Consider the following 13,771-nt stretch of genomic DNA (forward strand, 5'->3'; position numbering starts at 1 on the left):
CCCAAGTGGGACATGCTTAGAGCTTGGTCACACCCAACATTAGTGAAGAGGAGTGAGACCTCAAGTCCCCCTACTATTGCTAGGTCGCACATGTAGACTATGGGGGCAATGGGGTTTACTTAAACCCCAGTCTTACCCTATTACACCCTACGAAATGTGAGGTGCTATTGCAGTGTTAGTAGCTGTAACGAATGAAAAATCACTATTTTGCTTTGGTATATTCTTTATCCACCTGTTTGCCTCTACCATCCATTAATGTAAAACTTTTTATCATCAAGGCACAACCCTTCTCCTTGGCGTGATTGTAAGGAAGTTGGAACAATAGCATGTCTCTTTGCCCTTGTTAGAGTTGGCACAACGTAGCTCTTATATAGTGAGGTTTAAAACTCACCTTGGAGCGCAAAGGACATGTATTTGATTTTTTTTCAAAAAACATTTTGTGAATCTTAAGGTTTAAGACCTTCTCATCAGTTTTCCGCGGGGGCCGGGAGTGCTACTTAGGGTGGGTCGAGCCGACGTGGAAGGGACAGGCAGACCGGCCACAAAGCCCAAGTTGGGTCAGTGACTTTTTGGTGGATGGAGCTGACGTGGAAGCTAGAGCCAAGTTGACCGGGAGATCCGGTAAGTGGCAAAGACGTGACTCGTGAGGGGAATGTGACCGGCTGGCGGCAGTGGACTGACACTGCGTTCTCTCGCGCTGAATAAGGGGGAGGTCCCACAGGCGAAAACACGTCGCGGCCATCTCTCAGAGAGAGAGACACACACACACACACACACTCTCTCTCTCTCTCTCTCTCTCTCATCTACCCACCTGCAAATTCATATAAGTACTGAGCTGCTTTGTTGCAATACACACACACATATACTGTATGTCCATCTCTCTGTGCCTTCCTTCGTCCCTTCCTCTCCCGCTCACATTCATTAGCCTCTCATCCACACCCACCCTTGCATACATCCATGGCAACCCATCCCTTCTCCCTCCTCTCCTCTCTGTTCTTCTTCTTTCTCTTCTTCTTCTCCTCGTCCCTCGCCCCTTCCTCTGCTGCTTATGATCCCTTGACCCCCCCCATGGGCAACAGGTCTGCTCTCCCCCCTCCCCCTTCTTCCTCTTTCTGAATTCATATATATTTTGCTTGCAGCATTAGAGCGGTTTAATGTTCTTTTAAAATGGCAGTCCTACCACCCGAATTACATCGATGAAAGATCATACCAATGGATTATATCCATGCAAAAAGGAAATTTATGCGTGAAAGGGAGATACTGCAAATGCAAGCATGGTTTCTTGTCGCCTGTCACTCACTATTTTGTGCCCTTTTATCTTTTTATTTGGGTGTCCAGCCTCTATCTCAAGACAAAGGCCATAAATGGCATTCAGTTCTACAAATGCACTGATGGGGACTGGATTGCTGGCTCTGCATTTGCCACCCTGGCGGACTCCTCCTCCGGTGAGAAAGTGGGCAATTACTCATTCTATGAGGATCCAAACGCCCCCAAATATGCAGGCACTTGGACCCTTACTAACAATCCAGGAGATAATGCTGAATCTGGCTCGGCATACAGCATTGTGTCTGGTAACACTTCTGCTTTTGCACTAGTATTATCATCAAGTCCATTTCAAGGCCTAGTATGTTTATATACACAGGATCTTATAGTGTGCAAGTTGTGTTGCTAAGTATGAAGAACAGACACTTCCAGGTCTCTTGCCATTGCTAATGGTGAGTCAATTGGCAGACCATAAATGCCTGTCATCCCATGTAATTGATGGAAGATGCTCTGCATCGGTATTTTACCAGAATTATGCCCTATTCATATCCATGTGCGTTGGCATTTTACCAGTTCGCTTGTCCATTGAATGTGCATATATAATGGCACAGTTTAGTAGTTGGATTGCATGGGCACATTCATTGGTAGCTTTTGTGCATTGGTCAATTGCATTGGTCAAACCCTTTGGACATATGAATTGACACAATGTTGTTTGGATGCATTACCAGTACCGTGCATTCGTTACATACATGGGCGCACACAAAATTCTGCGATTGATAGATGTATTGGACAACATACATTGTTCTAACATGCATGCCAAATGTGTCTTTGTAGGGAAGAAAGTGTTTGTTGCAAAGCCAGCCTCTGAGACTGACCTTCCTGATTACCTGTCCCTGGCAAGCATGCACCAGTATGAAGGTGCTGCCTCTCAAGTGTCATACATTGCAAGGGTGAACACTATGGGCGGAACGCCCCCAAACGATGGTTACTGTCAATACGATGACAAGGTCATCACAGTGCCATTCCAAGCAGAGTACCACTTCTACAAGCAGGATATGTTACCACCCAGCATGCCTAGTGCATTGGGGGTCCTAACGGGCCAAGCCATCCAAGGCTTCTATGGGACGGGTGTGGTGACATATGTGCATGATGGAAGCAAGTGGCAGATGAAGGGGGTTTTGGCTAACATGTATGATCTGCCTGGGGGCACAAAAGTGGGAACATACTTCACCAAAGCAGTTGCAGATCAGATGGGGGGCAGCTACTGTTGGAGGGTTGACAACCCTAATGGCTTTGAGCTTATTGGCAAGCCTGCTTGCAATCCTGTGCAGGTTTCCCCTGATAGTATGCCATGGTCTCTCAATGTTGTGACAACCAGCTCTGGCAATTCGTAAGTGTTTCTCTCTACACACACCACAAGGAGTTTTAGACAAATTTCCACTATAATTCCCACATTGTGAATTAGGACAACATCATGAGCTTCTGCAAGGGAGGGACTGCATACCTAGCTAGGTGCGGTTGGGGGCAGGGGGCTGCCGGCTTGGGGTGTCCCCTGCCCCCAATGGCACCTAGCTAGGTATGCAGTGCCTCCCGAGTTGAAGCTCATGATGTTGAACACTATTGGGGGGGAAAAAAGGGACACCTTGGGCTGGCAGCACCCTAGGTATGTGGTACCTCCGTTGCAGAAGCTCATGATGTTGAACACAGTGCACACTCACACAGGCATGCACACTGATGACTGCAAAGCTAAGCTCACTTGGGTTTCATGCTTGCAAATTGCAATTGCAACTGAAAGGATTCTCAAGTAGTATCTTGCACAAATTACATAATTCATCATTGGCTAACGGTCCTATTGGCTTGTAGGACAATGTTCGGTCCATACACCTATGTCCAAATGGTCTCTACAACAGGCGGCCTTCCTCCGAAAGCCAGGAAGCAGAAACCCAAGGAGGGGTGTGTCTACAGATCAGCATTCTCGGCCATATACTGGTTCTACTGCAAGGGCTCCTACTAGACAAAAGATCAAGCTGACTAATGCCGATAGAGAGAAAGTACATAGGCTCTTGCTAATGAACACCGAGAACATTATGCAACCAATTTGCATGTATGTATCTTCTTAATGATAAAGCTAGCATGACCTGTAATCTCTCTCTGCGGAAGGGATTGTTGACAGGTGAGAGCAAATACATGGCAGCAATCTGTCCGGTAATGTGAAAGAACGTCTGATAATTGATTCATGGACTCTTATGTATATATATATATAAGTATTGTATAACGCGCTAGGCACCTGGATCGTCTGGATCGGTGTCTGGCATTTTTCTTGTTGAACTGGATGTCGTGTCTGGCAAGTGATGTTATGGTGAGCTGCTCTCTCTCTCTCTCTCTGTGTCTGTGTGTCTGTCTCTGCGTGGAGCATGTTTTTTGAACGTACATGCTTTGTATCGTCCCTAGAGATGGGTCCATGTACGCAAGTGAAATTTATGATTCGTGAATCAATGCTTCTTCTGGAATCGTTTGAAAAACGCGAGCGTGCTTTCCTGGAATCTTTTTACAAAAGGAAGTGAACCGTGAAACTTTGAAAGACTCTCGAGTGGCGGTTTCTTCAGGAAGCCTGCTGCCTCCTCATCAATGCTTTCACATGCTCCTCCCCCCCCCCCCCTTTCGCTATCACGAAATGTTTTCCCGGATTCTGACTCGTGCCCCAAAAAAACAAAAAGGGTGAAAATTTAAAATACCTTTTTCTCAAAAAATTTAGAGCTATTTTTGTGGAAAATCACAGTAAATATAAAATGTGACAGAAAAATCTAAGGGATTTTTTGCAATTTTCAGCACCCTCAAACTCAAAATTTGAAAGTGATTTTCCAAAATTTTAAGGTGGGGCTGCACTACACATAGGCTCTTTTCCAAGCCAACATTGCTTGAATCTCGAAGAAATGTAAAGAAGCAAGCAATGCTAACAAAAAAAAATGCATTTTAATATGCAGCAGCTAGAATTGTAAAGATACCAGTTGGAATTTTGTTATGCCCTTGGAAATACCAACACATTTTTCAAGCAAAAGCTGTAAGTTCATGTAGATTTTGAATATCAAAACCGATTGCTTTGAAGGCTTGCCTTCTAAAGTTGATATTGTAAGCATTGTAAGTAAGTATTCCCTTAAGTTTTGTAGTCCCCCCCCCCCCAAACGAACCTTACTATCATGAGGCACAAAAATGACACAACAAAAAGACACACAAGTTATATCAATAAGGAATTCTTTGTATTCATAATATAGAAATATATAACATTGAGACACATCTTAGACTACATCCTTGTGACATCACACATGTGAGGGTTCACCACTGAGCATGGAGAATCACATATAAAAGCACATCTCAAGCGAGGCTTGAGTGACTACTACTTGTATATAGGTGTTTTTGGCAACAATGCCATGGCATACTACAATGCCCTTACACTCACCCTCGCTTAATGGATTGTTGTCCTTAGCAATCTAAGTGTGGTTTCATTGACTCATTCTAGGGCCTTGACACATCTCATTCTATCAAGTTGGTCAGTTGTCTCATTAATGGGCTCTTAATGCAACCTTTTCTATCAAGTTGGTTAGTGTTTGCCACACTATGACTTCATGGTCTTAACACAACTTCTTCTATCAAGTTGGCCAGAGTCCGCGTCCGTCTAGACTTGGTTCTTTTATTCTTTTTCATTCGATTCCACCCTTGGTTCAATTACATTTGAGGAGTGGAGGCTTCATAATCCTAACTTTATTTGGCTTGGTGCTTATGGCTTTGCAAGCCAAGCTTTGTAGATGCAATCCCAAGTTGTTATGTTGTTGGATTCAAGACATGGTGGCTAAGTTGGTGCCATGTTGTGATGCACCTTGAGGGAGGCAATCCATTGGGTTGCTCCCTATGTAGTTCCTCCCTTTCTTCTTGCCTTTGCCTTGGGCCTTGGGGATTTGGGTCTCTTGGTTCATTTGTCAAGACGCTTTGCCCTCATCTCCAAGTCAAGCACTTGGGCTATTCTCCTTGGCCTCGTTGTCAAATCTTTCTTGCTTGCCTTGAACTTAAACAAGCTAGATGGTTTAGCTTGCCGTTTCGCAAGCAGCACAGAAGGTGTGGTCTCCATACATGGCACCTCGTTGACTCTTCTTAAACTCGTTTGGAGTTGAAGTTCTTTGGGGGGTATAGACTATGTCATTACACTTAGCTTGGATTTGGGGTTGTTGAAGCAAAGGTATATTGAAGTTTTTAGGGCGATATCCATGTTTGGAGTGCTTGGCATGTCACAAATACATAAGATCCGGGATGACAGCTCCTTGCACTACTTGTGGCTTGAATGTCAAGATCTCAATCTTTACCAACATTGAGTATGGTCCTAATGGGTTCCACAATCCAAAGACATTCACCTTAAGGGTGAGTTGGAGAGTTCTTCAAGGCTTAAGTAACAAGGTTCCCTTCCATACCACTAAGTTACCTTGGTTGGGACCATATTGTGAGCACTCCCTCATGCTCTCCCTTCTTTGAGGCTTCATTATCTAACTCATTCTCTCCAAGCTTATAAAGGTTTGCCTCTTCGGGCTCAAAGGCATAGCCAATGACTCCATTGTTGAAATGCACTTAGTTCCTACTTTGATCCAAGTTGGCTAGGATGGGATGTGGCCTTGGGTAGAAAGTTGGGTTTGCTTCATTCTTAGCCATGAGTTTAGCTTGGGGGGTTTTGGAGGTATCCTCATTCTTATCTTGGCTCTAGTGGGCTACCTCTGTTTCTTGGCATTTGGTTTCGCCTTCTTTTTCTTCTTCTCATTCTCACTCTTCTTTCTCTATCTTTTATTCTTCTTTTCGGCCTTCTTCACCTAGATCTATCTTTGGTTCCTCTTCTTCCTTCTCATTCTTACCTAAGTCTAACTCATCTTTTATCTTTTCTTGGTTGACCTTGGCCACTAGGTCTACCTTTTCTTGCTCTTCTTATCCTAGCGTATCTTCTTCCTTGGGCTTTCTAGCTCTCCTTGCTCATTCTTCTTCGTAACTTTCTTCTTCTTATTTTGTTCTACTTGCTTCCTCTCATTTTGCTCTATCTTTTCTTTCTCTTCTAGTCTCTTACTAGCTAACTCTACTTGTTCTTCTATCTCTTTCTTATTCTTTCTTGTCTCATATTTTCATTGATATTCTCTATGGCTACATCTAACAAGTCTTTTTTCTCCTTTTTTCCTATCATCCTCTTCTATCCCATCCCATATTCTCATGATTCTCTCATTCAACTCTTTCTACTCTATCATCATTGAACTTCGTTTGGTTGGTCGATTGTCGAGGTTGAGGTGTTCCAAGCTCTAGATCATGAGCTCATCCTTGCCCTTCTCTTCTGCTTCAGGTTGTTGGGATAGAGGTGTTCCAAGATCTAGGGTAAGCTCCTCCTCTCCCTTCTCTTCTTCTTCTTCTCATTCTTCTTCTTCTAACTCTTTCTTCTTCTCTTCTTTGTTTCCTAACTCCTCTTCTTCTAATGTTAAAGTGTTGGCTCCATACAGCAGATACCCTATCCAAGGTGCTCTCACCCTTCCATTCTCATCTTATAAATCTATCTCCTCATCTACTTCCTCATCATCATCTTCATCAAAGGCATCCCGTGCCTCCAAGGAGGGCACCAACTTGGCCTCACCCTCAATCTCAACGGGTGGAGGTGTTCCAAGATCAAGATCTTGAGCTCATCCTCCCCCTTCTCAAACTCTATTTCTTCTAAAATTGGTTCTTCTTCTAACTAGGCTGCAATTTGTGGGTACAAGGGCTTATCCTTTTGACATATCCATTGATCTTCATCTTCTTTTGTCTATCCTATCTCCATCATAATGTGTTCTACCTTTGAACTCACATCCATTCTCCAGCCTTCTCCCTTCACATAATATTCTATCTTTTCTTCTCCTTCTTGAACTTCTTCAGGTTGACATTCTTCGAGATAGGGGTAGTCGCTGTAGAGGTAATCTCCTTTTGGGTGGAAATCGATGGGAAAATCTTTGAGGTAGTAGCATCCATCTTCTTCAGGAGGGTATTCGTTGTAGAGGTATTAATCTTCAGAGTAGTTTTCTTGGTAGTAGTCTTCAAGATAGTGGTTAGGGTAGTAGTAGTTAGCTCCTTTTTGTTGGGGACAAGGTGTTCCAAGATTAGGGATGAGCTCATCCTCTCCCTTGTCTTTCTCTTTAGCTTCATTTGACCAGAACTCTTCTTCTTCTATTGCCTCATGTTTTTTCTTTACTTGCTCTTTTGTTCTTTGGCTGGCTTTACTCCATTATTGAGCTCTTAGACTCTTTCGACTCTCATTTGCTTCAAGTATGGTTCATTCCTCTTCTTTGCTTCTTCAAATCCAAAGGCAATCTCCCAATCCCACCTCAACATGATTTCTTCTTACAGCTTTGTGTCAAGGTCTCGAGCTATCTGCACCTGACACAATTTGGCTTTCTCTCACACCATGATCAACTGGTAGTCGGCCTCCTCCAATTCTTCATCTAGCTCTTTAGTCTTCTCTTTGAGATTGCACATTACATCTATTCCTTTGTGGGTCTTCTCTAGTGCTTTGATGGTCTTCTTTGTCTGCTCAATGAGTTTGAGCCATAGCTCCTTCTTCTTGTATGTGATTTTGAGCCAATGATATAGCTCATCCTTCTCTTCAAAGAGAGTATCCTTCCATAGCTTCAACTCTCTCCAAGTCATTTTGAATAGTATGCTATGTATCCCTATTATGCAATAGCTCCTTCTCAACTTTGTTGACATAGCAAGGCGGGGGGGGGGGGGGGGGTGCAATGTCATGTTGTGTCATGTAGTGTTGTGTCGCATCATGTTGTATTGTGTTGTGTTGAGGTCATCATATTGCATTGCACGACATATTATGGTAGGATCTCCTCTGTGCATCGATGAGCTTGCTCCCCTCTCGAGCTAGTCCACACTAAAGTTGCTCTGATACCAAGTGTAATGAACCTTCATAGGACTTTGAGGCATAACTTGTCATGAGGCACATAAATGACACAGCAGAAAGGCACACAAGATATATCAATAAGAAATCATTTGTATTCATGATATAGAAAGATACAACATTGAGGCATATCTTGGGACTACACTCTCATGACACCACACATGTGAGGGTTCACCACTAAGTATAGGGAATCACATGTAGAAGCACATCCAAAGGAGGGCTTGAGTGACTACTGCTCCCTACATAGGTATTTCTGGCACATCAATGCCATGGCATACCTACATAGCCTTATATCCCCCTCCCCCAATGGCTAAAACAAATAGCCTAGATTTGCACATTATGAAATCTTTTCTTTTAATACTCAAAGCTTTTATTCCCAAATTTGACAATTCACTCAACTCTAACCCACAATTTCTAACGAATAATGAGTTTCTTCCTTTTTCAAATTTAACCATTCACTTGACGCTAAACCTCAGTTTTTAAAGCTTCTAATATTTTGGGTTCTAATCTTATGATGTAGCTACTCATTAGTGTCCCATTATACAAGGTGCTTGCAACTTAGTTGTTAGTAATATAATAAATTTCAATCACGATGCATTTAAACAAACAATATTGAAGTTAAGAAAATGAAATTGAAGAAAGTATCTTTTTATATTTGCAATATCTTTTTAGTAGTACCCTTGCACTCATGTGTTACAGTGAGCCTTCAGAAAATTTCATACATGTATAGCCTTGGCTTTAAAGCTACTAAATCATCTAAAGTAAGAAATTATAGGTTTGTGAGTATTTTTTTTCTATAGATGTAATTAAAAGAATGCATAGCATTGTTGTGCAACATCTTGGACTTCATATGTTGCATCCTTGTATAGTGTCCATATACAATATCCTTGGGCCATATGTTGTATCCTTGCATGGAATCCCTATATAGAATTGTTTTGCAATGTTGAGCTTCATATACTAAATCCTTGCATAGCATCCACATATAATACCCTTGTTGTAGAATCATTAAAATGAAGCGCTTTGGGACTATGTAGTTACGTTTTAACACAAACATACCTTGAAATTTATAGTGTCTATATATCGCTTCGCATTTATATATTATAGCATCACTAGCATCCTAATTGTAGCATTTCTTTAGAGTCTATAGAATCATGAAAAAGGTGGTGTTTGAAATGGTTGCCTTTGATGTGAATGTACCATTAATGGATCTACATATGCACACACACACAAACATAATTAGGCCTCCAATACAAAAATTTCCAAAATGATAGTATGTATACTCACTCCATGGAAAAGGCTAAAAATATGTAAGTTTTCAAAGAGGGACTCCTAATAGTCATTCAATACAAGAAACATCTCCTTTTATGATGCAAAAATTATAGACATGTGTGATAATGAATTCCCCTTTCAAGCATGAAGTACTCCAAAGATTAGCAAACATTGAACTAGGGACATCTTGTAGATAAAAACAAATGTACGAGTGTCAAATATTAGGGGAAAGGCTAGAACAAAAGAATATGTAGTGCATAATCATTTCTTCGTAAACATGTCAACTTGTTTTTACAACACTTCTCCACATTTGCATTGCAATATTAAAGTTGTATTGACTAAGAGATGGACCTTCAATTGGATATATGCATCAATACATCCATATTCTTTATATTTTGACAATTTCATAGCTTTGCCTTGACCACATTTTGTACTATAAGCCCTATCTCACCTTTGGTAGTGCTTAAACATAGCAACATTGCAACATTGTTCATGAACCAGTTTTAGCAGCATGGGATACTTTGCTTTGTTTATTGAGTTCCTTCCAAGTGCAAACCTTGTGTCCCTTAAGCTTTTCCCCTTTCTTTTGTTGGTCCTTGAGGTTTAAAGTATTGATATTCCCTCTTTAGTGCTATTTTTTGAATCAATGGATCCAATATTTCTCCACTATCTAAGGTTTTTCCTTCACCATCGAACTTTTGTAAGTTTATATCTCTCCCTAAAGCTACAATTTTATTTCTCTTATAGTATCTAGCATGATAATTTCCACTTGAAATGTGTATGTTGCAAGATCTTGAACCATGTAATAAGGAAACATGTTGGAAATTTTTTCTTAATGTTTCAATCTTTTCTACCATGAATCTAACTATATATGTGAACTAAGGATTGCTCACTTGCTTGTAGAATGGGATAATGAACTTAAAGAGAAACAAGTAAAGGATCAAGTCATTCACATACTCTAAAGACTACCATTGTCCTCCTCAACCATTGAATTTTATGAATTCAACTCATGTATAGAAGTGAGGAACCAAATCTCGCCTTGCTTTTTCAACTCAATTTTTTGCTCACTTTAGAAGAAAGTACCAACAAGTACATGATCCCATTCATAAGCTAACTTTTGTTATTGTACTAGCTAGGTGCAAGCTTGTATGGCATTGTCAAGGTATTTATTGTGCATGGCCGAAAGCCACCGAATTATAATTTCTTACTATATGTTGAAATTCAAGATTCATGAATTTAATATAGGCAATCCACCGTAACATAGCAATGTCAGGAGTGGAACAACAATATGTTTCCACAATGACTAATACTCCAATGAAATACTCATTATTGCATTTCAAAGTTGTAATCACTCCCCACAATTCTCTTTTAATCTATGGATACCTCCTTTGTCTCTCATTTAGCACTTTAGTCCCAAATTTGATTGCATACAAGTTTCCTTGATTGTTATCCTACCCAATAGCCCAACCAATACCTATAGGGCTTCTATCAATAGAGATAATGATGGGCTTTCCACTACATAATTAGCTTTCCTCAAAGTAGGTGTAGTCTTCAACAATCTCTTTAGGTTCCTCATAGCCTTTGTGTGCATTATATCCTATTGAATCTTTGCCTTTTCCTACTAAATGATAAAGAGCATCTACAAAATGCACAAAGTGAGGAATCCAAATAAGTTTGAATGCAAAGGATCCCAAAAATCATCACCTCTGAGATTAATGAGAGTATTTTCCATCCTGTCAATAGCATCCACTTTTGTTGAAAAGGTGTCCGGTAAAATCAAAACCTCATTCACCCCAAATATTGTGTTGTGAAAGAGCAAGATTCACCTCTTCTAGCCTAGTCGAGATCTTTTCATAGTCGATAATGTGCTCTACAACAAATCTCCTACATCGATGCTCATCCAAATCTTCATCTTTTATATATTTGGTGCATCCTTTTATCAACATGTTATCTGGAAAAGGCATTGTAAGATGTGGTATGTAATCCTGCAATACTTTATTCATAGCATTCATCGTGTGAGCAACATAATTTGTTGCCCCTACGGCAAAGTACACATCACAGTAATCCCAATGGTGTCTTCATAGTAGTGAGATCCATGCTTTCTGTTTCCAAATGGCATTGGTCACAAACTAGAGTATAAGTTACCCAAAGAGCATACATGTCTCCCTCTACCAAAGCCTTTGCATATTCATCCATAGTAGGACCTACCCTTACATTCATGATGGTCACTTTAAAAACCAACTTCATATCCTAAATAAATATTAGGAGCTAAAGAAGGCTTCAAAATTTGGCACTGGAATTGGATCTACTATGTCTAGATAGCATATCCATAACATATTGCTTATTAGGTGAAAGAAAGCCGTCACATCTAATATTTAGCTCCTTGAATGACTCTATAGGAAATCGATGCCCAATCTTCTTTGGGTTTCTCAAATTCGATTGATAAGAAGCCAATATCAACCTTTACTTCAACGCTATCATTTGAGCATATACATTCCTGCTTCACAAACTTTTTTGTCTCTTGGTATATATTCAAAGAACATATGTGTACCATGTTATGTTTACATTTCAGTTGAAATCTTTACATTTCAGTATAGATTTCAACATAGCTAAAAGTTCAACATCATATCAGTATAAGGCATCCCGTCATACATTCTTGATATACATTTGTTAGCTTCTAATAACCCACAAACCTTCATGTCTTTTTGTGGCCTGAGAACATATTGTTTTGTAGCCCTATCCATAGTTTCAACCCTTTGAAAAATAGTACACTTCCTATTGGAAATCCAATTAAAAATGTAGAAAAATAACTTAACCCTAACATATGAGGAGGTGAGAGCTTTTTCCAACTTGCACCATTATAGTCTCACTTCATAACAGTACCTACTACTGAAAACTCATTGTTTCATAAGAATCTCTGAACTCTTTCAAATTAAGTGGAAAAGAATAATCCCTCAGATTACCAAGGAATCATAAATAAATAAGTGTTGATCATCTTGGATATTCATAATAGTCACATTTACATTCGGACAAGTTGCATATGAGTCCCAAGGATAGCATGGTTAGCAACTTGCATCCTCCATCCATGCTCTACATCCACCAACCATCTACCGTTTGCATACAAACTCTTGACTATAACATCAATTTCAAAGACATGATCAATAAGGGCAATGGAAGTTGTCTCAAGATCCCTAATTTTCACTATCATCTCAATGGTCGCTTTAACCTAATGATTTATATAATGGCTTCTAGGTGTAATACTTATCAACTCTTCATCATTGTCATGTATCTAATGCAATCCCTTTGATGTAAGACTACAATCCACTACATTTGGAGCCTTATTAACTACTTTTTTTAGAATAAGTAATTTCATTTTCAACATCAGCAATTGCAATTTCAGCACCTTCATCATCATGTTGTAATGAAAGAGACCTAGCTAGCCTAAGTAAGGGAGAGAGGAGAAGAAGAGGAGGAGAGACAAAGATAGGGAGAAGAGAGAGAAAGAGAGGAAAGGGAGAAAGAAGAAGAAGAAGCCATGAAAGCTTGTGAAGGTGAAAAGAGAGATTCTTGATAATTCCATTATGTCTCAGAATACCCTCTTACACCTTATATACCTTCAGTGTGACTGGTATGTTCCCATGCCATGTTCTTGTGTCCCCCGCTCATTACAAACCATCCTGTCTCATAGAGTTTTTGTCCTCAAAAACAAGGGATGAACCGAAAAAGAAAAAGTGGGAGCTACCGGGTACGACTATGCGCATGATACAATAGCAATAAGCAAGGGCGGCGCGACAGAGAAGAGAAATGGGGCAACAAGGGCGTGAGGTATAGGAGACCATATGGGAGGGTCTCGCCCACATTATAGTCCACCATTTCATGATAGAAAAGACCCTGGATGGGGTGGACAACATGTTGTCCCGTAGGGGTCTGTTGTAGGAAATCAACCATAGCTTTGTGTAAAAAACTCCGAACGGGACAAGTGAGGTGTCGTTGTTGTCGCGTTAAGAGTTAAAGGTCTACCACCGGGGCTTTTAGTGTAGAAGAAGAGTTCAGGATTCAAGATTCAGAAAGGAAAAATGGATTGGGTTTTAATAAGATTCGGGGTTTAGAAATGATTTTGGTACGGAAGAGGAATTCAAGCCTTCTCACTTTGTACATAGCATACATGAACAGAAGGAATAAGGCTAACTTGATTACATTAAATGCTTCAGGATACATTCATCATTTCATAAAGGATATTTTCAGATTTGCAATTCATTTATGAATGTCAAATGCAAGCTCTAA

At 40.4% G+C, this 13,771-nt stretch overlaps 1 protein-coding gene across 1 annotated transcript; it reads left to right on the forward strand.

Moving 5' to 3' along the window:
- The first annotated feature begins 817 nt into the window (after nucleotides 1-817).
- Nucleotides 818-3,591, forward strand: LOC148015970 (uncharacterized). The gene is made up of 4 exons (XM_087664655.1): nucleotides 818-1,079; nucleotides 1,339-1,571; nucleotides 2,098-2,653; nucleotides 3,127-3,591. Exons 1-4 carry the CDS (start codon nucleotides 958-960, stop codon nucleotides 3,275-3,277), a joined length of 1,062 nt encoding a protein of 353 aa, XP_087520781.1. The 5' UTR covers nucleotides 818-957; the 3' UTR covers nucleotides 3,278-3,591.
- Nucleotides 3,592-13,771: the final 10,180 nt, after the last annotated feature.

The sequence above is a fragment of the Lygodium microphyllum genome, chromosome 23 (genome assembly GCF_053477565.2).
Source record: "Lygodium microphyllum isolate KBCC chromosome 23, Lygodium_microphyllum_v1.1.10, whole genome shotgun sequence".
NCBI classification, from domain to species: domain Eukaryota; kingdom Viridiplantae; phylum Streptophyta; class Polypodiopsida; order Schizaeales; family Lygodiaceae; genus Lygodium; species Lygodium microphyllum.

Bases quoted from the DNA above. Each gene is read 5' to 3' on its own strand.
- LOC148015970 (XM_087664655.1), top strand. From the start codon at position 958: ATGGCAACCCATCCCTTCTCCCTCCTCTCCTCTCTGTTCTTCTTCTTT. The intron at 1,572-2,097 runs GTAACACTTCTG...GTGTCTTTGTAG, and splicing joins GGCATACAGCATTGTGTCTG to GGAAGAAAGTGTTTGTTGCA. The intron at 2,654-3,126 runs GTAAGTGTTTCT...ATTGGCTTGTAG, and splicing joins ACAACCAGCTCTGGCAATTC to GACAATGTTCGGTCCATACA.